Genomic DNA, 24,478 nt, shown 5'->3' on the forward strand with positions numbered 1-24,478 from the left:
TATTAGCTAGCAATATATAGCTAGCTATATAGTGATTAGCCAACATACATTACTGGTCGCTGAGTGAAATGAGAACCATTATGACATGCTGAGGGATTAATAGACAAGTCATTGTTCATGCTTTTTATATTCTGTTTTCAGAGTCAAACTCTTGGACGAGAGAGTGCAGGCTGAAGTGAATCACAGAGTAATGAAAGCAGCTTTATTCAACAGATCAGCAGGAAGTCAAGTTTGATTCAGGAGAAGGAGCTACGAGGAGAAAAAAAAAGTTTTTCTGAGCCACTTTTGTATGCGTCATAAATAATCTAACCCAGTTCACAGATAAACATGTGATTCATGTGTTCTTTAAAAGCTTTAAATATGGGGGGAAAAAATCCATTATCATGTTCATCAATGCTATTTAGCTTGTACTTTCCACACTTTCTACAACACTGTGGCTACGATTGTGTGTGTGTGTGTGTGTGTGTGTGTGTGTGTGTGTGTGTGTGTGTGTGTGTGTGTGTGTGTGTGTAAAGGTTATGACTTTATGTATATTGATTCAGTTCTGTTAGCCAGCTAGCTAACTTTCAATGGAGATTCTGAACATTTCTGGACTATATTAAAATCCTTTAAAAAGGCCCTTTAGCTTATGATATCCATCTAGTTAACTTAAGTACTGAAGATTTAAACAGAACTAAAATTGCCAAACTACTAAAATTAGCTCATGCTAGTCAGCTAGCTTTTATAAACAGGACCCGAACAGACATCTCAGTGTGTCTGTCAAGTTAGCTCATGCTGGTCAGCTAGCTTGTTAGCTTAAGTAGTAAATATTATAAACATTTATGAATAGGAGTGAGATTCCTCTCAGGAAAAAAAAAACATTTAGGTTTGGTATCCAACTAGCTTAACTAATTGAAAAAAATGAAAAAGTCTCAGATCTTGTGTTAGCCAAATGGCTAGCATCACAACTTGACTGAGTATGAAGTCTCTCAGGTTAGCACATTTTAACCAAAGACTATGGTGATTTGAACACGTGTTGTCTGGGGCATGTTATCATGTCTACTTATTCCTGAAAGGAACTAAAACATGTTAATTATTCATTAATTAGTTAATACAAATGAACAGTGTGATTGGCTGGAATTCTGCACCCGGTTCAGCTCTGACTCAGCGAGCATTCTGCGGTGATCTGAGTGACCGAAATTCACAGCTTCCTGTTTAAATCCACACGATAGGCCTTTCTTTGTCTAAAAACCTGCCACTGAAATACTTATAGATGCATTTTAAATGTCTATAGTCATTACATGAACTGCACATACAATACAATATACTATCAGGCTTACACTGTTAGCAAAAACTATCAAGTTAAAGTATCTTTACCAAACAAACACGGAGCTAATTAAGTGTCATCACATAAAGAAACGTAGTCAAGGTGAGTGCTCCTGGAGAACCTGCATTAACACACACACACACACACACACACACACACACACACACACACACACACACACACACACACACTTCACCTCAGGACTGATTGTTAATTAGCTGCTTTATTACATCAGGTGTAGGTGCAATGAGAAAAGATCAGGCTGATTGTTGGACCAAGTTGGTCCATATTGCAACAAGTCTGAATTACATCTGAATCACTTTATTTATTTATTTTTAACACTTGATACATTTATAACCTCATGGCTTTAAATTGATATTAATATTTTATAAAGTCATTACTATGACAGTTGAGCAATTGTTGAGCAAAAAATAAAAACATATGTTCCTGGATGTCTGAATGTTTGAATGAATCATTTGTTTGAATGGGAAATCCATATGTTTGAATTGACACTGAATCATATAAATAGTTCGATTCCTCAGTGTCCGAACGCTGAGCCGTTTGTATTAGCCAACTCTCTGAACAATAACGGGTATGGAAATGAATTGAGATAATATTTTATTATTATTATTATTATTATTAATAATAATAATAATAATAATAGTGACATGACATATGGCTAAGTATGGTGAACCATACTCAGAATTCGTTCTCTGCATTTGACCCATCCAAAGTGCACACACACAGCAGAGAACACACACACACCATGAACACACACCCGGAGCAGTGGGCAGCCACTGCGGCGCCCGGGGAGCAGTTGGGGGGTTCAGTGCCTTGCTCAAGGGCACCTCAGTCATGGCCGGCCTGAGACTCGAACCCACAACCTTAGGATTACGAGTCAGACTCTCTAACCATTAGGCCACGACTTAATAATAATAATAATAATAATAATAATAATAATAATAATAATAATAATAATAATAATAATAATATTTTAATTTATTTGTATTTTTGGGGTTGTTATTAATGGAATAATTTTTTGAAATACATTAAATAATATTAGAGAGAACAACAAATTTATCATTTAAGTGGAGTGAATGAGTTTAGATAGGTCCAACAACATTGACATAAAAAAAAATAATGTTTTTAATATATGTTTAATATATTTGGTTTTTAAATCATTTGTCTTTTTGCATGTATTTATTAAATAATTCTAATTGTATTATATAATATATTATTGGGTTATTTTTTTGTAATTTTCAAGCATTACTTCCTATAATACGTTTTATATTATAGCTTATTAAAAAGTATTAAAGGACAAATCTTAAAGGTCAAGTCGTTTTTATCTGGATAATGACTCTTCTGCTTCTTGTGATATTTGCTTCCGCCGCTAGATGGTGCTAGAATTAACTTTTTATAATTTCCCTAAACAAAAGCATGCTGAAGTAAGCAGGATGTCTGCGCAGCACAGAACCATGCTTAAAGACTGAATAAGTGATGAATAAGTATGTTCCTTCATGACATTTGTTGTTTAGTAGGTGAACAGTAAAGTGTAAAGAATAAAGTGATTAAAGGTGAATTTTCTTTTCTTTTTAAGTGATCCTTTGGAGGATCCTCAGCTGTATAATGGGTTTAATTGATTGACCTATCGTTTAATTGACACGACAGCAGCACTTTTCACTAACTAACACAGCACTAGACAGAAAAACAAGAAAAAAGTTTACACATTTTATAGTGTTATGTCGAAAAGAAGAATTAAACGAATATAAATTTAAATATTTAATTCTGAAATAAAAAAAAAGAATGTTAAAATTAAAATGGAAAATTTTCTTAAAATGTAAAAAACATCAGCAACAATAACCAGCTTATTATATGAAGCTTTATTAATTCAGAATATATTACTTTAAATTCCTCCACTCTTAAAAAAAGTTATGGGTTCTAAAACAGTTGCATGGACCTTTTAAAAAAAATCCAATCCAGTTTTCTGTCTATAAAAATCTTGATTTGACATTGTTTTTTATCTTTATTGTTCTGCAGACAACAATGGTTCTAAACACTATGTAAGGTTCTAGTCTCATAAATAGGTTCTAGTTTGGAACCATTTCCAAACGCTGTCAGGGAAAACCTTTAAGGCTTCACGTACAGGACACAGGAGACCACCTATAACAATCCTGAAGAATATAGAGAGGGAGAACTTTCAGAGTTCTTACTGCTATCTAGAACCACATAACATGTAACTTCTCACTTCCTTGCGATGTCATCAGTGGGCGGGTGACTCCAGACACACCAGCCGGATCCCTGACAGAAAATCTGGCTTCAGTTTTATCACATTTCAGTTGTTTACTTGATGCTCACTTTATCTAAAAATGTCTTAAGTTGTCAGTGTTTCAATATGTTCAGTAAAAAAAAACTTTCAAACCATAAAGTTAGGCCTCAAAGCGACCAATGAGTCTGGAGATGTACACTGATGACATCATGCAGACATGTTGATCCAGGAACATGTCTTAGCTGATAAAATCACATTCATATCAAGAGTTCATCTCAGGTTATGTTCACAGCTAGAGAAAAACCTGTGTAAATGTGCAGGGGGAAAACAGATTTTTGGCTTAATGTGTGTGTGTGTGTGTGTGGATGTGTGTATGTGTGTGTGTGTGAGAGAGAGAGAGAGAGAGAGAGAGAGAGAGAGAGAGAGAGAGAGAGAGAGAGAGAGAGAGAGAGAGTTTATTATTATTATTATTATTGTCGTTGTTGTTGTTATTGTTGTTGTTGTTGTTGTTGTTGCTGTAATGTGCATGCACTATCTTGCCCAATGCACAAGAAATAAAAGCTGAATAATAAATAAATGAAAGACATTGTTGTATTTTTTCTTTATCTGTGTGTGTAATTATGTTGCTTTTGTTGTTGTAACATGGTGTATTGGTGGTGTTGTAACATGGTGTATTGGTGGTGTTGTATGTAACATGGTGTATTGGTGTTGTAACATGCTGTATTGGTGGTGTTGTATGTAACATGGTGTATTGGTGTTGTAACATGGTGTATTGGTGGTGTTGTAACATGGTGTATTGGTGGTGTTGTAACATGGTGTATTGGTGTTGTAACATGGTGTATTGGTGGTGTTGTATGTAACATGGTGTATTGGTGTTGTAACATGGTGTATTGGTGGTGTTGTAACATGGTGTATTGGTGGTGTTGTAACATGGTGTATTGGTGGTGTTGTATGTAACATGGTGTATTGGTGTTGTAACATGGTGTATTGGTGTTGTAACATGGTGTATTGGTGGTGTTGTAACATGGTGTATTGGTGTTGTTCCAGCTCCTGGGACACGCACACAGAGGTTTGGGAGCTCACTGTGTTGCTTTAGTTAAAGCCCCGCGGTGCAGCTGATGGCTCGCGCTCCTCCTCCAAAAAGCCCCGCGGGGGCACGAGATGCTTCAATCAGATTATACCACTGGATGTGTGGAGGTGGGGGGCTTTAGAGAGGCTTCGGGGTGGGAAAGGGGTGAAGGGAGAGGGGAGAGGGGGGTAGGTAAGTCTCAGTGATGCTCCAGTCTTCATTCACTCCCCTCGCGCGGACAAACGCGGAGCTGATGCGCGGTTTGTTCACGGTTGAAGTTGGACCTGTTTCTGACCTGTTGCATGACTTTTTTTTTACATGCAAGCTGTGTACAATACCAACCCCTGCGTTCCAGGGCTGCTTAGATGTTCGTCCAACTAAACTGTCATGTAGTTCAGATAGTAAAAAAGTTTTGTTTTCTTTAAGGTAGAGAAAAATAAATAAGGCACGTGCATGTAAACGGTGATAGCGAGACACGCGTTTGACAGCATGGCGGAAACGCACTGTACCGTTCACCGGATCCCCGTCACCCCGGAGCCCTGAGAGCGGACGGCAGCGGGATATCAGTCCGTGGAAGATCAACCGGAAAGCGTGAAGCGCGGAGCCGAAATGGTGCTCACGCGGTGCGCGTTCATGCGCGCGTGCCTCGCGCTGCTCATGCAAGCCAGCCAGTGGAGCGCCAGGGAGAGCTCGAGCTGCGACCTCAACAGGAAGGTAGGTTTCCATCAACAACACTGAATGAAATGAACGCAATTTGGACTTCAGGCATCATCAATATCATGTCTATTTAAAAAAAAGGTTTAAAAGTTTGTTTGTGCCATTTTTAAACTACACAGCACTGGTTTGCACCTTGGTGTAGAATTTTTAAAAAGTGCATCAACCTGTTGCTCATGTTGCATGATTAAATATTATTATTTAATAATTTCATGAACCTGAGCTGGAATAAAAAATATATAAGGAAAGGTATTTTTTTTTATACATTGTTATATAGCATGGAGTCATGAAGCACAAACATCCTGTTGGAATCAGTGTGTGCATTTTTATTACGATGTCAAGCTTAGAAGAAAAAGCCATTTAATCACTTTAACCAAAAAATAAAAAATAAAAAATCACGGTTTATAAACTGATAAATCCGTTATATTATTATAATCGTTTTAATACATTGTGTTTATTATATAGCTGTTTTTTTTAAGTAAATAAGACATCAGGTATTTATACTTTCTCCTGTTCTCCTGCACCGTTTGTGCATTTTCACCTAATATAATAAAGACACTACAAAAGCAACATTAACCCGAAAATATTAAAAACTTCCTTCCAGTGTTATTTATCTATTTATGTATTTATTTATTTATTTAAGTTCAGATCCTCCCACCCGATTGCATTATTCCGCCTGAATGGAATGTGTAAAGATGTCCAGCAGAGTTCATTAATCTTTGCTGTCCTGCGACGTGTATTGCATTAAATGACATATTAACAGCCCATTACGGCAATTAGCGGCTTTCTAATAAACATTTGGGAAAAGTGTTAGTTCCTATACTTGGGAACATTTCCTAGATTTTGCAATCACGCACAATCACAGTTAGCCTGTAAAGTCTCAAACAAGTAATGCCTGAGTTGTAGAATAATGCCATTATTCTTATAATATTGCATAATGATATCAGATTTATGGCAAATGCAATCATATATAAACTAAACCGACACCAGAGCATTATTAGGATTAACGTATCTGAAATTCATCATGAATGCCAATTTATAATTTTTTTATAATGACACAATCACGTGCATTCTTCTATTCATAGCAAAGTGAGCTCAATTCCTTCCTGTGGACAATTAAGCGTGACCCACCGTCGTATTTCTACGGCACCATCCACGTGCCCTACACAAGGGTTTGGGACTACATCCCAGAGAACTCCAAAAAAGCCTTCCAGGAGAGCAATATTGTGTACTTTGAACTGGACCTCACCGACCCGTACACTATTTCAGCACTGACGCGGTGCCAGCTGCTACCGCAAGGTGAGAACCTGCAGGACGTTCTGCCGAGAGACATTTACCGCCGCTTGAAGAGGCATCTGGAGTACGTCAAGCTCATGATGCCATCGTGGATGACTCCAGATCAGAGGGGAAAGGGTCTGTATGCTGATTACCTATTCAACGCCATTGCAGGTAACTGGGAGCGCAAACGACCTGTATGGGTCATGCTCATGGTGAACTCGCTGACTGAGGCGGACATTAAGACACGTGGTGTTCCAGTGCTGGACCTCTACCTGGCTCAGGAGGCAGAGAGGATGAAGAAGAAGACGGGGGCGGTGGAGAAGGTTGAGGAGCAGTGTCATCCTCTCAACGGGTTGAACTTCTCCCAGGTGGGTTATGTTCAATCGTACAATTCTTACAAAAAATATTTAGAATTTTTTCTCGGATGCCATAAAAATAGCGTATGATGATTTTGTCAAACCGGTCAAACCTACCAGCAACTATAAGAACTCCAATGAAAATCCTTTTCTAAAAGTAATGCAGCATAAAAACACATGATACAGTCAGATTTTTAACTTCCATGTCAAAGTGCTGTCTCTGCAGTATCAGCACTGAAATATTACTACACAGCCTTGGGAGGGAAAGTGCCGTGGTGTTGCGTTTAAAGCTTCACGGGGCAGATGAGTGGCTGTGACTGGTGGAGAGACAGGGGGCCACAGCAGGTGTGGGGTTTCTATCAGCTGAACAAATAGTCTGCTCCTGGCGTGTCTTCCGTTATTAAGATAAATTTGAGAGTAATGGTTTTCGTCTGAACCCGACTCAAAACGCCCTTGTTGCAGAAGTCGGCTTATTAGGCAGCCGCAATTACGAGTGTCCTTCAAAGCACACAGAGCTGCTCAGAAATTGTGTAGCAACTTCTGGAATTTGGGGCTAATACAGGGACGGAACTAAGGGGATTACTCATGGCAATTTTAAGCTAACACTCAGACAGCTAAACACAGAGCTGGAGCTCACAGATGTCAGGTCTGTGCCGTGTAGTCAGCTCTGTCCTGCCGGTGTAATTGCTCTTATTATCATAGGACAGGCTGAAGATTGTCTGAAACACTTTCTCCTGCCTTGTGCAGGTTAATAATGAGTACAATCACGGGAGACGAATCTCTGATTCTGCAGACATTTCTCCCAGACATCAAGGTACCAAACTGGACCTCTCCTTGTCACAACAAATCACTTGTCGTGCTTGATGCTTATTTTGTAGCTTGTGGGCGTGGCCTGTCTAGCGGTTTCACACTGACCAGTGTTTTATTTACGATCGATGGCCTATTAGCTTTATTAACGGAACTTTATTAACTAAAAGCCATCTAAAAAGAAGCGTGAACAATCTCATCTACCTCCTTCAACGCTTTATTTATTGTGAGTTTACATGTGACAGGATGAGAAGAAACCGCAGTTCTAAGTTCATCTTCCATTTTTGCATGTCAAACATTAAAAGGTAGCTAAGAGTTGCACTTGTGAGTGGGGAACAGAAGAAAAGTCGAACCCCACATGTGATGCGATTGGTCAGAGGATTCCTCCAATGGAATCCATTGGATCGGTCATATCTTAGGGTGAATGTAGGTTTTAGCATTTTTTTAAGTTTTACTGTGACTAAGGTGGCAAAAAAAGATGTATCATCATTTCGGTAGATCCTATTCTGCCCTCTGCTAGGCGAAGGCATATCAAAAGTGTGAAATATTTACAAATGTGTGGCTTTTTTTTTTCTGGAGGCCTTATGAAATGCAATGCCCAATTTGTGTGTGTGTGTGTGTGTGTGTGTGTGTGTGTGTGTGTGTGTTTTGGGTGCGTGTGTTAGTGGACATTTTATGTGTGCATTTTTGTGTCTGTATGTATGTTCATTATGCTGAAAAGGGCAAAAGTGTGACCTATTGCCCCACTAAATGTGGCCGGGTCAAATTGACTCGGGAGGACTCGAGGAGGAAAGTATTTATTTTACGAACACATAGTTCAACAAAAATAGACCAAATTAATTTTACTTTCATTTTACAAAGTTCATAATTTGGAACAATCAGGCAAATATGTGGAAGGAAACCCAAGTTATGACACATTAAATTTTCCAGATGAGTCAAACAGACCCCAGGTCTGCACAAGGGTTAATTCATTAAGGAAAAGTACAGCTTGATACAGAGCGTTGGTGGAGCTTCTAAGAAAGGTCATGTTTCTGTAACTGTGTATGTTTGTCATTGTGGAAAAGCAGCCATAATATTTTTCTAACAAGCTAATAATACAGTAAAGCCAGGAAAATATCAGCGTAAGTAGCTTTCCGATATAATTATAGTTAGGGAATGAAAAGATATACTTCCTGAAATGAAGCCATTTCTGCATGGTGAACCATCCCGTAACATGAAATTTATGAACAAAACTAGCATCCATCACCTAACCTCTCATCTTTCAGAGTTAATTATCTTTCTTTCAAAGCTACAAATCTTTATAAGACACTCGAAAAGTCCAAACTCATCTCCATCAGGAAATGTCTCAGTTCCCAGACCTTGTGGTATACAAGGTCTACGTGTCTATTAAGGAGAATGATTAGGTTGTCAAAGAAAACCCCCACCAGTCCCATCCAAAACATCCCTGCACATTCTGAGAGTGCTGCTGAACTTGGATTCAGGTTCTTCTAGACAGCATTCATTAGGAGAAATTTACTAGGAGCCAAAAACCTGAAGCAGCCCTCATCAAGGTGCTGTAGGTGGCATAGCGTTGGAAACTGTTAAGGGAAGTTCTAGGGTCTGGCTGCTGTCAGGGATGGTAATGAGGCGTAGAGTGATGATGAATGATGATGCGCTTAGTTTCCATCCATCTCCAAGAGGAACACAGAGGAATGTGTGGTAACCTCGTTGTCCTCCCAGTTCGACAGTTTCAAGGAAAACTTGTGAGAAAGTCAAAAAGTAGTAAAGGTGTTGGCTCAGAAGTTAGACACAAAGTCCCAGGATGCAGTGCAGCTGAATGCAGGTAATGTCGAATACAATGGAGAATGAATGAATAAGATTTCATGGATGAAACTATCACTATCACTGGACTTTCTCTCATCCTTTCATCTGGGTTCTTCGGTTTCACCTCGACTCTTAACTGCAGTTAGTTACTGAGGATGAACAAAATTCTTTACATCTTCTTGACCAATCCAGAAACAGTAAATTTTTGACAATACTGTAAATTAGACATCCTGCTAAAAAAATTTTTTTTTAAGTTTTTGCACCCCAGAGTGGGAGCAGGTCGAATATGACTTTTTGTTCCAGCTGATCTTATGTTTCACATTTTTTTGTGAACTTGTCTGATCTTTTTTAAGGAGCATCTCGTTTTTGACCATAAAATCTGACATATCACGTAAAAAGCGCACAAGATGTTATTACTAAAATGTTGAAGTTTGAGAACACAGTTGGTATGTTGGAGATATTCGAAGCATCGGAAAAGACGCTATTCTTATCAACAGCGTTGGAGATGTCGATCATTTTTACTGAATCAAGGATATTATTCAATTTCTCCACACAATTATTTAACTCTTAAGGTGAGAGAGAGACACTGTCCTTCCATGCTGTCTGTTAAAATCTAGACCAAAAACATCATTTTCATTTTATTTTTGGATTCTGATATTTTATTTATAAAAATTTCCTAAATCAGAATGAATTAAAAAAAAAAATCCAGAATACAATAGATTTTTTGAATAAAACCAGAAAAAGCCAAAACATTTTGTCTTTCGCAAATGTGGTTGTTTTTAGTCTATCGCATTCGTTCGGTCGAATCGAACGCGAATCGATTCGATCGACTGATTGCCGTCAGTCATCGTGTCTCTCCGTCATATCCCCATTAGATCTTTTGATGGTATGTTGTGAGAATTGCCTGGAAGTCACTGGAGCTTAGACTCTCCAAAACAGCAGTGGTCTTCTTTGTATTTGGTAGTATTTAGGCAAGGAGCCATACACTCTGGGGAATTTGGCCAGAGCAGGAATACATATCCAAAGCTCTAACTAATCAGATTAAATCCAAATGACCGATATTTCCATCAAGAGCGGAAACAAAACACTCACTACACCATTTTTTTTGTTTTGTTTTGTTTTCTGTGGTGAGCTGAATTCTGGGTAGAGATAATAATTCGTCCATGTGCTTAGAGTCAAATACCCAGATTGAGACGGATTGTATAATGCCGTTCTTCCCTGAGGGGGTCGATGATTACAAAGGAAACAAAAATAGCAGCAGTAAACCATATCCATACAGAAATCATAATTCGCATTGGCCAGATTTGCACGCTGTTTAAACAGACTTCGCATGATCGAGACGTAGAATAACAGGTGGTTTCAATTCAGCTCATCTTAGGCAAAGAGAGTAATGTAGAGACTGATGTTGGCGAGTTTCTTGGGAGGTTTGACTAAGATTGCAAAGTGCAGACAGTTGTTTTGACGCTACAGTGAGTCAAGACCACTGAATTGGATCTGTCTGGATTTATTACTTTAGACAAAATGTGGGTTAATTGCACAATATCCAGTCCCTGCGTATTCTCATTCATGCTCTTCCAAAGCTTTCAGACAGACAGTGATGTGTTTTAATCCTTCTGGATTGATTGAGGCTTCTGCACTTCATACTGTGATCCTGCAGCCAACATCACTCCTTAGCGTATATATAATAAAGACCGTATAACACTTTGGTAAAAATCTACCTATGCTGAACACAAGGGTGCCAATATTTTTTAATCCACAATATGTCAAATACAACAAAATGTATTCCAGTATGTGTTTTTCTCTTGGTGAATATTAGATAATGTCCTTGTGTAGTGGATTAGACGTACACCTTGTGTAGTGGATTAGACGTACACCTTGTGTAGTGGATTAGACGTACACCTTGTGTAGTGGATTAGACGTACACCTTGTGTAGTGGATTAGACGTACACCTTGTATAGTGGATTAGACATACACCTTGTGTAGTGGATTAGACATACACCTTGTGTAGTGGATTAGACATACACCTTGTGTAGTGGATTAGACGTACACCTTGTGTAGTGGATTAGACATACACCTTGTGTAGTGGATTAGACATACACCTTGTGTAGTGGATTAGACGTACACCTTGTGTAGTGGATTAGACGTACACCTTGTGTAGTGGATTAGACGTACACCTTGTGTAGTGGATTAGACGTACGCCTTGTGTGGATTAGACATACACCTTGTGTAGTGGATTAGACGTACACCTTGTGTAGTGGATTAGACATGCGCCTTGTGTAGTGGATTAGACGTACACCTTGTGTAATGGATTAGACATACACCTTGTGTAGTGGATTAGACGTACACCTTGTGTAGTGGATTAGACGTACACCTTGTGTAGTGGATTAGACGTACACCTTGTGTAGTGGATTAGACGTACACCTTGTGTAGTGGATTAGACGTACACCTTGTGTAGTGGATTAGACATACACCTTGTGTAGTGGATTAGACATACACCTTGTGTAGTGGATTAGACATACACCTTGTGTAGTGGATTAGACATACACCTTGTGTAGTGGATTAGACATACACCTTGTGTAGTGGATTAGACATACACCTTGTGTAGTGGATTAGGCGTACACCTTGTGTAGTGGATTAGACATACACCTTGTGTAGTGGATTAGACGTACACCTTGTGTAGTGGATTAGGCGTACACCTTGTGTAGTGGATTAGACATACACCTTGTGTAGTGGATTAGACATACACCTTGTGTAGTGGATTAGACATACACCTTGTGTAGTGGATTAGGCGTACACCTTGTGTAGTGGATTAGACATACACCTTGTGTAGTGGATTAGACATACACCTTGTGTAGTGGATTAGACATACACCTTGTGTAATGGATTAGGCGTACACCTTGTGTAGTGCATTAGACATACACCTTGTGTAGTGGATGCAAACGTTCACTACATTACTATAGGATACCGCTGTGACACCTAGTAGGACATCCGTCTTAACTCGGGTGACTCAAATGAAGCCAATACTTTTGTCACAGAGAAATTAAATGAGAAGGTGAGGGCAGATTTTTCTCTATTTGGGAGATGAATTTTACTTGAATGACGAAAAAATAGTGTGTCAAGACAGAAACATTACATTTCATGATAAAATTATAATATTGCGCAATAAAGCAGCTAAAAATAATCTTTGGCAAACATTCACTACATGACATTACTAGCTTTCTAGCCAGAGATATTTTGGGTCAATGTAGTGATGATTGGTTCCATGTCTAGCTGTATCCATGTGTCACAGTTAGATGCTCATGATGACTGGACAGAAAGAGGAAGCAAATTCAGATCAGTCAAATAAAACATTTGGCTCAGTGCGTTGTTGTTTGTATACTTTGTATGATTTTTCATCTTTTGCCCTGTATACTGTCAAGCCCTCACTTCCACCAGGACCTCGTGTACACATCGGTGGCCAGCAACTGCACTCACGGTATCAGATAGCTGGGATGTGCCGTCTATCCGTATCGGCGTCAATGGAGCTATTGAAATAAACCCAGTAAGGATCAGTGAAGAGTCTTGGAAGGTTTTTCAGGGCACTAATGCAGGATAGGGAGCGGGGGTTGAGGAATGAGACGTTGGTGTCACGTTTCAGCCGCCCACAAGCACTTCAGAGGTTAAGCACCTTGCTGAAGGACAGAGCTTAGAGAAAGGGGCAGGTAATTGAGATTAGCCCTTGTGCCATATCTGAGATTTAAACCAGTGACCCAGTGTGCCAAGCTGCACAGTCGCTGGCACACGTCTCCGCTCCGGGGCTCTTGTTGCGTTTTCGTCAACGGCTCCAGATGAAGTTATGAAACGAGACGTCTGTCTCTATTTACAGATGTCTGAGTGAGATTAAAGGAAGCCTGCTATGCGAGATCCTTTCGCTCTCTGTGCAGCCGAGCTAGCGTTCGCAGCGTAGTGGAGACGTTCCTGTCTCTCACAGCAGGTTATCAGAGCCAGGAGTGTCTACGTGCATCCTCGGCCGGCTGTCCTCCAGCGACCGCCCTTAATCCTTAAACTGATCAGCATCCAAACTCAGAAAGAGTGAAAAAATAGCTAAAGAAAAATCCTCCACTTCAAGGGTGAGATTTTAAGCGAGAAATATATTTTAAGAAGAAATGTCCTCTGAGTAAATTTCACACTTATTCATGGACTAAATATAGTCTGTAGCAATAGAAATAAATTCTATTTTCCATTTCAGTTCCATACGTAAACACAATTAATCAATGAGGTGCAGAATTAAACGTTCAACAACAACCCAGAGACTCGTATCAAAGCCTCGGCCTTGCTGATAGCTAACCGAGATCAAGACTGTGATTAAAAAACTAGATTAAAGTCGACGCGATCAAATGAAGCGGGACTAAACAACATCATCCAGGCCAGACGCAGATGTAATTAAAGATATTACGAACTCATAGCCTTTTTCAAATGCCTAATATGCGTTACATAAATAACTTGCTGTGTTATTTACGCTAGTGTGGAGTTGTGACCTTTTCTTGTCCGAGCGTTAAATGGAACGTTTCCATTAAAGCAGACTCACTCGTTTTATACTTTATTTCTGAATTGCTGGCAACGCCGTCGTTTTCCATGAGCGTTTGCAAGTCGAACAAAACACTTTGTGTGTGCGAGCGGCTGGGCGTCGACGAGACTGTTTTTTTGTCACGTCTTTTTCCACCGTAACACCTGCGTGAAAGTGTTTAGCTGTAAACGTGTATTGTTTTTAATAGACGCTTATGTAATGCGGTGGTAGCGTTACGAAGCTACGTATGCTGTGATCGTGGACTTTTAGTGTTTTTGGCTTTATATTACAATCAAACTCTCATAGTTCACATTTGCTGATTGTTTCATATTTATTTTAGAGCTAAAATTAACGAACGACCCAGATGCATATCAGCCATTACCGTGTAGATAGTATCAAGAACAACAGATTAAAGATTAGTGTTAGTACCTGATATACTGCTCTTTTGGGTCACTATGTGCTTTTTATTAATTTATTTATTTAAAGCTAGATTGTGATGGTAAAAGGAGAGGGGAAAAAACGAGAACAATTTTCCAGGTGCTGCAGTTTAACCACTTAATTTAATAAGATCACTACATATTAATTTTTACGTCCGTCGATCCACTTTATGAGGAAGAAAAACATATGTTGAAGATCGTATTGTTTTTTGTTTTGTTTTGTTTTTTTTGATGAAAGTTTGATTTTTGAGGGGGAAAAAAATGAACAAATTCTGACACTGATATCATCTGTACAGTATTGGACAATCCGGTAGTCTGGACGTGTCAGTAATCACACCTACAGATGACCAGAACAATGTGTGACTCTGAGCACACTGTATTAACTCCTCATGTCTTGCTGTATATACCGTGTTATATAGATACTGTATATAGCGCTGTTCCAGGGGCAGTGAGAGCTTTATAAAATGCATCGTCCTGCCCCATTGTTCTTCCCCTGCAGTGAAACAACTGCTGAGAGACTCATTTGTGTCGACCCATAATGACTCTGCCCAATTACCAAGTGTGTGAGCTGTGCCTCTATTGTCCTCTCATTGGCAGACACACACCGGTCTTTAACGTGCTAATGCATTAGCGCCCTGTGAGCGTTAACAACGCAGTGTGCTGGGATTTGAACCTGTTGCCTTTGGCTTTTTAGATGCACTTTATTCAGAAGTTTTCTGGAACACAGGAGAAACTGTGAGGTTAAATTTGGTCATAAAAGTTGATGCTTCTTAAACTTCTGAATCATTATGTTTTGATTCATCGGACAGAAATTTTCAAAAAATATGTCGTAAACGTATGTAAATTTATTTGGACCCCAATTCTCTCGACTGGGTTTTGGACTACTGCTCTCAGATATTAGCATTAACTAACAGAAGAAGCTAACAAAGAATGCTAAAGAGCACTTTAGTTATCACGCTTACTGAAAATATATAATTCTATTACTATATTATACTTTAAAAATAAAAAATAACAGAGCTACTGTTCAATACTATAACATACAATATATTACTATATAATATTTTTAATATTTTGAATCTACTCTATAAAAACCATGCCGCTTATAACGGTGACTGTCGTTCACGTGGTGTTGTTTATGCTAATCGTTTTAGCACTCAGTTAACGTGATGCTAATTAGTGCTAACTCACTCTTTACTTAGCTCTATGAGTCTTGTAGCTCTCCAGCTGTGATGATGTTTCTCAAGTGATTTCGAATTCAAAATGGCCACCGATAGAGTTAGCATGCAAAACATGGTAATTAGCGCTAGCCTACATGAGCCTCGTAGCTCTGATACAATCTTGTGCAACAGACATGCAAGATCGAGTGATTTTCGCTTAGCCTGTTTATAATGGTGTAGTTTTTCTAAATATTTTTATTCTACATACATAAACAGTGCCACTTATTAACATTTGAGATTATTTAATGTGGTTTGAGCTGCAGGGATCATGACAACATGCTAATTAATGCTAAAGCATGCAGCTCAGACGACATCTGGAGAAGACTTGAGATGACTGTATTATCGTTCTAATTTTCAGTTAACATAAAATACATGCTGATTAGTGCTAATGAATTCCTACATGATGCATAACACAAACATTGAATGGCCAAACTTTTAAATGATTTCAGGTTCAAAATGGCTGCCACTACAGTTTTCAGCTTATACAGCATTCAGTGGTGATGTTTTTGTTATGTGAAACTGTTTGAACCGTGTGGGTGATTATTTTATTGAGCACAACGATACGATAAGATGGCTCATCGGTCATTATAAACATATATTGCTAGCTGTATAACCCAGGCAACTTTCAGTAAAGTTTGTCTTTCTTAAAATTAAGCATAAACTATCCAAATGTGCCTTGTGTTTTATTTGATGTGGATGAACTTTCTTTAGCTTTTATCTGGATTATATATATATATATATATATATATATATATATATATATATATATATATATATATATATATATAGGTATGTCTTTGTTAAGTGCGCTTGTTTAGATTATAGGGAGCTTCCTATGAGGTTGGTGTACACTAGCATGCCTTCAGCTGCTTCTTATAGTCGGGAAGAGAGAGAGAGAGAGAGAGAGAGAGAGAGAGAGAGAGAGAGAGAGAGAGAGAGCGTGCTGACTCCTGGCATGCGGCTCGACTGTAAACAGCCGACTCACTTGACGTGATTAATAGGACAAGGAGAGAAATACTCAGTGGGAACACAGTTTGGACGACAGGGAGAGGTAGAGAGAGAGAGAGAGAGAGAGAGAGAGAGAGAGAGAGAGAGAGAGAGAGTTCCATGGCTAGCATGTAGCAAAAACAGATGGTGAATTCACACTTCTAGTTGTTGAACTACTTATTGCTGCCCTGACAGACTTCCTGACAGACACAAACATAACACACACATAAACACACACACACACACACTTTTCCATATGTATTTAATACGAATAAAACAAATTAATATTATTGATAAACTTTATTTGATACTCAGTCGTGTTAATGTATAATAATGTATATAGGAATAAATATTTTCTGTCCTGCTATAAAATAGGAATAGTTATTGTGAAAGATTTTGCTTCCAACTGTTCAAAGTTTCTCCTTACTGTGACGATGATCCTGTAGTTACATTTATTATTGAAATTGAAATATGTTTTTCTGTTTTTAATCATAAACTATTACGTCGTTATAGGCGCTAGACATTTCACGTGAGCTCATCGGACATAAGATTGAATAATTAAAATAAAAAATTGGACCTATTTACAAAGATAAACATAAGCGGCGAGTCAAAGTTTGTGCATTCTTCTTGCTCAGGTCCCGTTTCACAATGGCCTCTTCTACGGGGCCGAAAGCTCATGCATGCGTGTTGGAGTCGCTTTTAAAAACAGCCCCGTCGGAGCCCGTTTCACGCTGCCACTCAGTGCTGTTTGAAGTCTCGGTGCTTCGTTCCCTTGCCACTCAAACACATGTAAAGTGAATCAGACGAGAGGTTGTGGGTTTCCACCAGTTCTCCCTGTCTGGCCTGAGTTCTAACTCACTGTGTGTGTGTGTGTGTGTGTGTGTTTGAGTTCCCCCACCCCCTTCAGAGCCCCCACTCCTTTTTTTTCACTCCCCTCCCTGTATTGTTTACTTTTTGTCCTGGCTCGGAGAGAATTCCACACGCCCAGATGAAACGGCGGGTGTTTTTCGGGGTCATTTACACCCGGAGTGTGTTTGTCTTTGGGGATGGGGGATTTTTTTTGTCCACCTCCATGTGCCAACCTCGTAAAAAAGCTGAGCGACAAGAAGCCCTCTGTTTTCTCTCCTCTCTCTCTCTCTCGTTTCTCACTCGAGCTGCTGCTACCTTTAGCACATCTGTCTTTTCCTTATTCGTGCCACACGTTTTCATGACTCTTGCCGTTTGTTTGATTTAAGCTCGTGCAAGCTGCTTTTTAAATACATTTCCATAGGGTGCCAGCACGTGCCAGGCTCCCTTGGTTCCTGTGGATTTATACTGCAAATGTTTCAAGTGTGTTTTAAAGGATGACCAAAATCCAGTGGCTAGCTAAGCTCTGGGTATATCACCTCTCTCTCTCTCTCTCTCTCTCTCTCTCTCTCTCTCTCCCTGTATTTATGTGCTGTTGACTGGCATTAGTGGTTTGCTAGGCTGGCAGATCTGCGATGTCTACATTAGTTTTGCAGTTGGTTAAGAAACCACTGAGGGATGATCATTTTACACCGCATGCGCTTCTGCATCCGAGAGGATGGTGTCTGTGTGTATGTGGGGGTGGCTGGGGGACTGGGTTATTTGTTGTTGTAGTTTTTTTTGGGGGTTTGTGTTTTTTTTTCCACTACGCACACAGCGATTTCTTATCCAAGCTTCTCCGTTCATGCATATTTTTTCTCGCAGGATGTACACACTACAAACAAGAAAGCCACAGTAGCTCGGACCGAAGGGTCGACGTTCGGGTTGTACATCGTTGAAGAATTCAATTGCTTACGACTGCAGCGTAGCAGCTAATCTTGTTTGCATGACCTTTGTGTTTACAGAGCAAACAGAAGATAAAAAAAACAACAACATCGAGGTAGAACCAGACAGAACGAAGGCGGCACTCGGATATGCAGAACGCAGAAACAGAACAAAACAAGCTTTCTCAAAGTAGTTGGCAGCGTGAATTACAGGCTAGCAAAAAATCCTCACAGGAATTTTAACTTTATATGATATTAACAACGTAATAGCTAGGTCAGATTAGCCATTTTAATCTAGCTGTGTATTTGGTTTGTGAAAATTGCAAACCATTTGAGCTAGCTTGGAAATTGTTATTGTATTTAGCATAAGGTTTGGGATGTGTAGTGACATTCTGGCTAGCAAACAATCCTCAGTGCTAGCTTTGTGTTATGTAATGTGAGCTAGCTAAGATAAACCACTTTGAGCTCATTGGCAGTGTACTTTTCGCACTGCTCTCATCAACATATACTTTCAAATTTCAGAAGCTAGCTAGGATTAGCCACATTTAGCTATGTTTATTTTCAGATAAAACTTTAAAGCACATTTTAAGTCACATGAAAAACTCCCTTAATACGTCAACTCTTGTTTGTTATTTATTTATTTGTTCAATTTGTTAACAATAAACACATATGTTTAGCAAATTAGCCCAAAAAAAAAAACAATACCAATGTAACTTAACAGTTTAGCCACTTTAAGTTAATCTAGTTAGCCAGGCAAATATCTTGCCGTGCTGAAGTAATGCTAATGTTTTTTCCTTTGTCTCGTGTTCGGTTTGTTTTGTGAATGTTGCTCTATGGTGATTTTGTGGACTACCACATGTTTGAGTACTTTATTCTTATATTTCTTCTCTGCATAGCCGGTTTCTGTGTTCAGTCTAGACAAACGTTAGGTTGAGGAAATAAAACACTAGAGGGTTTGTCAATGACCAACACCTTTACACTGCTTTCCCACAATCCTGTGGGTCTGGCATGCTGCATGATTGAGCGATGTGGGCTGGGTGAGGCTGCCATGCTTTTGTATTTGATACTGATTCCCCCTGACAAGCCAAATATTTGTCTGTGGCCGAGCACGAAGGAAAGCGAGGCCCTTTAAAGTATGAGGGAGATGTAACAGAAAGGTGGTTTTGTGTGTGTACGAGTGTGTGTGTGTAGTGTGTACGGATGCAGTAAGTGGGAACGTGTTGAGGTTCAGGTTGATAAGTGGCGATGGCAGACTGAAAGCCGCAGTTTGTACTCACTTAACATAATACAACACTTCTCATTTAACATAATACGCCACACCGTTAACTCACATGGTTTCTGCTGCACTGAAGAGCATGTCAAACAATGCTGTGGTTTCTGTGCAGCTCGTTTGATGGACACACAGACCCCTGATGTCAGACAATACCAGATGGCGAGGTCAGATTACAGACATTCAACTTCTAATGAGATGAATAATACCTCCTGTAATGATCTCACTTCCGGACTAAATTCGATCTCTTTTCTAGTATGATAGACTTTTTACTTTCTGCCGATGGGCCTGAGATGCACAAACACGTTCATTGCTACAAGCTTGTGTCTTTCCCCTACAAGATGATTTGTTGTGACTCTTGATTTGTGACACATCTGATTCATTTGATTCGATACAATTTAATTCATTGTTTTGATTTGACCTGAAAATGTACAGTGCTATTATAGCAAAAGTCATGAATCTTTTACTGAGATTAACAGGCATCAAGGCCACACGTCTTACTAGGGCCTACTGGCATTAAGGCCACAACTTCCTATTAGGACTGACAGACCTCAAGGCCACACCTCCTCTTATTACTGACAGACATCAAGGCCACACCTCCTATTAGGACTGACAAACATCAAGGCCACACCTCCTCATCTGCATCAAGGCCACACCTCCTTTTTGGACTGACCTGCATCAAGACCACACCTCCTCATCTGCATTAAGGCCACACCTTCTTTTAGGACTGACCTGCATCAAGGCCACACCTTCTTTTAGGACTGACCTGCATCAAGACCACACCTCCTCATCTGCATCAAGGCCACACCTCCTATTGGGGCCAACAGGTATCAAGCCCACATCTCTTGTTAGGACTGACCGACATTATGGCCACACCTCCTCTTAGGACTAACTGGCATCAAGGCCACACCTCCTATTAGGACTGAAAGGCACAAAGGCCACACCTCTGACTGGAATTGACAGGCATCAGGGCCACACCTCCTATTAGGATTGACAGGCATCAAAACAGGCACAAAGCCCACGCTTTATACAACGAGCGATAAACAAAAAGGCTACAATTCCTTCAATGCTCTGACAAGCTCAAAGACAACGTCTTCCATAACCGACAGGCACAAACACAACTCCTTCTTCTGGGATTTCCAGGCAAAGAAGTATGGAAATCTGTTGTGTTCGCTCTCTCATGCCTAGAACACATATTTTGTTTGTTGCCATAGAAACAGACAAGCCACTGAGACAGCAGTAAGATTGAATCTGGCGAACAAAATGTAGTTGAAATGTTGTGTGTGAATTATGTTTGTGTGTGTTTTAATAATGATAACGACTGTGAGAGAATGTGCTGTATTGCTAACCCAGCTAATCCTTCATTCCTGGTTTACACAAACTTTACACAAAGACTTTTTTCTGTCTCATGTTCAGATATTCTGTAGACCCACATAGTTTCATATCAAAACCATATAGACCTTGTGTGTGTGTGTGTGTGTGAGTGAGAGAGAGAGAGAGAGAGAGAGAGAGAGAGAGAGAGAGAGTCACCAACACTCACTTTTGTTTTATTATGATACTGATAATATTGTCTTAATTATAAACCTAAATTGTGCTGTTCAGTTTCTGCCTTTGTGCCTTGATTTCTAAGAAAAAGGTTGCTGGAGTATAATAATGACTGGTAAGAGAGAGAGAGAGAGAGAGAAAGAGAGAGAGAGAGAAAGAGAGAGAGAGAGAGAGTGCGTGTGTGTGTGTACATACTCTAGTAATCCAGGCATCTTGGTGCCATCAGCGTTTTCCCGTGGAATGCACGGGTCAGCTCGCGGAGGCAGGACCTGCAGAGTGCCTGGAGGATCAAAGCTCACACTCCACTAAGATAGCAAACTCACACACCCAGTCTGACCTACACTAGTGTGTGGTGTGTGTGTGTCTGTGTGTGTATGTGTATGTGTATAAGCCAGGCTCCCCCAGACACACAGCGATGACAGGTCTGTCTTTTCAGGCCCAGAAGAGAAACTGCTGTTGAAAGACCGAGCGCTCTGTGCACTCCACAAAACGATCGAATGCTTTCACTGCTTGCTCGGTCTTCGGCTCTTTTAACATGTAATAACAGTTATACTGTATATCAAAAGCCTTCTTTCAAGCTAGTATTTCAGCAGTTCATTCTTCTAGATCGGACAGAATTCCGCATTCGACTTTAGTCGATCTAGGTTCTGTGTCCGGTTCCTGTGAAGTTGTTTCCTCTAGTCATCTAACTGATGTAAATTTGTAGAAAAGAAAAGTATCTGATGGTTCATTCTTGCTGCTGCCTGATGTGTAGTCCACTTTAGTGTTTTCTATATAGTTGACACCTTCTGCTTTGAGCCAGCAATGCTTCCAATACCCCTTTTCCACCTTTGCTGGTTCAAAGTTGGTTCCACTGGCGAACCTTCTAAGAACCGGTTTGCCTTTCCACCGGCTAGAGCGCCGAGTGTGACGTCACTGTATACAGGTCACGTTACCCAGCGCAGCAACGTTAGCGCAGCAGCGGCAAACACAACCACAAACACAACAACAATGGCGGATGTTGCTTTACTGTTAATGCTCATGGCTTTGCATTAGCATCCAAACGCGGCGAATCCAACGTGTACGTGCGGCTCCGTGTAATCTGTATAAACGGAGATTGTAATCGATAAAGTACATAACGTTATTTTATCATTAACACAGAAAAAAATTAGCCTTAGCATGTAGCTACCTACTATCATGTGTGCTAATAATGTATCATATCGCGGGAAAGTAAAAGTGTATTAAACATTAGTATACTTAAGGTACATTATCTAATGCGCTAACAGTAGCCCCACCCACAGCCCCTAACACAAGCGGTTCTTAAGTCTAGACCAGCAACATTTGGTGCTACTTAAGAACCACTTTTCCTGGTTCAGAGCCGGTGCTTTGGTGGTCGAAAAAGAAAGAACTGGTTCTAAATTAGGCTCCGAACCAGCACTCGAACTGCCTCGGTGGAAAAGGGGGCACAAGTGTATAACCTAAAAGAATCTACCCTTCCCAAAATCTTAACCCGTCTCTTCTGTGGATCATCTCAGCACATGGATGTAGCTAATAGCTGCTGCTGTACTAATAAAGTCCCTGATGTTCAGACTGTACATCATCCAAACACACTTTCTACTGTTTGACTTTTTATTATACAATTAGTATATAGAGTAATGATTTATAATCACACTGGTATCTGGTATCACCCAGAAGAGGATTAGTTCCCTTTTGAGTCTGGTTCTTTTCAAAGTTTTCTTTATCATGTCCTCCCGAGGAGTTTTTCTTCACCATTGTAAAGTCTGGACAGATAAAACTGGTTTGATTTGAATATAAGGCTCAGGTTTTATCCAGCATTGATATCGTCGGTGTATTTAGACATTTATGACTCTTGTTCGGTACAGTCTTGTTCATCTTCTGACTGGCAAGCAGAACTTTAGTCTGGTTTTCTGCTGACATGTGCTGTCTGGAAAGTACTCTAGACTGCCAAAAGAACCACGATTGGGCTCTTGAGCAAGACCTAAACCCTTCAACTGCTAATCCAAGCTCTACACTTGGATTAGATTCGAACTCAATTTGAGTAAAAACGTCTGCCAAAGGAATAAACTGAGATGTATCTGAGAACTTCCCTTAACACCGGAGATCACTTCCAGGACTACTGGCATGGTCATCCATCTGTGTAAATCTTCTCATTTGGACACAAGGATGGTTAACATGTTGGTTTCTCAGCGCTCTTTCAGCTGCTTGTGTGGGATTGTGGATTTTGGCTTCTAGGGTGACCTTGGATGACTACAAGTGCTGGTTTTCAAGCAGCATTCTTACAGAAAAAGAAAACAGTAGTAAAGTTCTTTAAAAAAATAACGGACGACCATCTGCAGATCACCAGATTTTTGTTCATAACTTTATCAAAGCTAATAAGTAACGTGTAACTAATGCGCCAAATTCATGAGAAAAAGGTTAATGCCATCAGGTTAGATCATTAGCAAGGGAGTGTGACGTTGAACATCAGTGGATGGAGACACAGCCATCAGACACCAGCAGTCTGACGCTAGTCCAGGAAAGAATGACGACCAGCTCCAGATTTCCCACTTACGGTGATAACTGCGTCAAAGCTCATTTGTAAAACTAGCAATTGTGTCAAGATGTTGCAAAAAAGTCACTACTGTAAAAAGAAGTTACGCTTGAGGAGTAGTATTAACTTTTACCCAATAGCCCTCCAGCAAACTCCCAGCCTATAAAACACTTCTTTCCCCCCAAGTTAATCTTTAACCTGTACTATCACATAATACGTCTAATAAATAACCGAAGCCATTAACAGCAGACTGGTTTTCTTTTTCTCACTCACTCTCTCTCTTTCTTTCTCACCTATTTGTTCTCAAGTTCTATTTCTTTTATCCTCCCTTCCTATCCATATGGGTCTGGTTTAAATTAGACCTCTTCCATACTTTCCCATTATTCTCCTGAGCAAACTGGCTGCAAATCCTGAGCACAACATGTCCGCTTAAAACTTTACCCCGATGCTAACGCTGTGTTTACTGCGAATAAAAAAAAATCTTCATGACATTATATTCCATTATGGTCATTTTTGTGATCTTGGGGTGAACACAAAAATCTGGTAGTGGGCATTGGGGGAAATTCTTACATGGATGA

General features: G+C 39.8%; 1 protein-coding gene across 1 annotated transcript in view; it reads left to right on the top strand.

The window, feature by feature from the left end:
- Window positions 1-4,804: 4,804 nt before the first annotated feature.
- trabd2a (TraB domain containing 2A) overlaps window positions 4,805-24,478 on the top strand; it is a 59,374-nt gene continuing 39,700 nt past the window's right edge. Inside the window, exons 1-2 of the mRNA XM_027136789.2 lie at window positions 4,805-5,355; window positions 6,441-7,001. Of these exons, the coding sequence (XP_026992590.1) occupies window positions 5,251-5,355; window positions 6,441-7,001 (666 nt within the window). The 5' untranslated portion in view covers window positions 4,805-5,250. The remainder of the gene's footprint in view (window positions 5,356-6,440; window positions 7,002-24,478) is intronic.

Source organism: Tachysurus fulvidraco, chromosome 26, assembly GCF_022655615.1.
Source record: "Tachysurus fulvidraco isolate hzauxx_2018 chromosome 26, HZAU_PFXX_2.0, whole genome shotgun sequence".
Classification (NCBI taxonomy): Eukaryota; Metazoa; Chordata; class Actinopteri; order Siluriformes; family Bagridae; genus Tachysurus; species Tachysurus fulvidraco.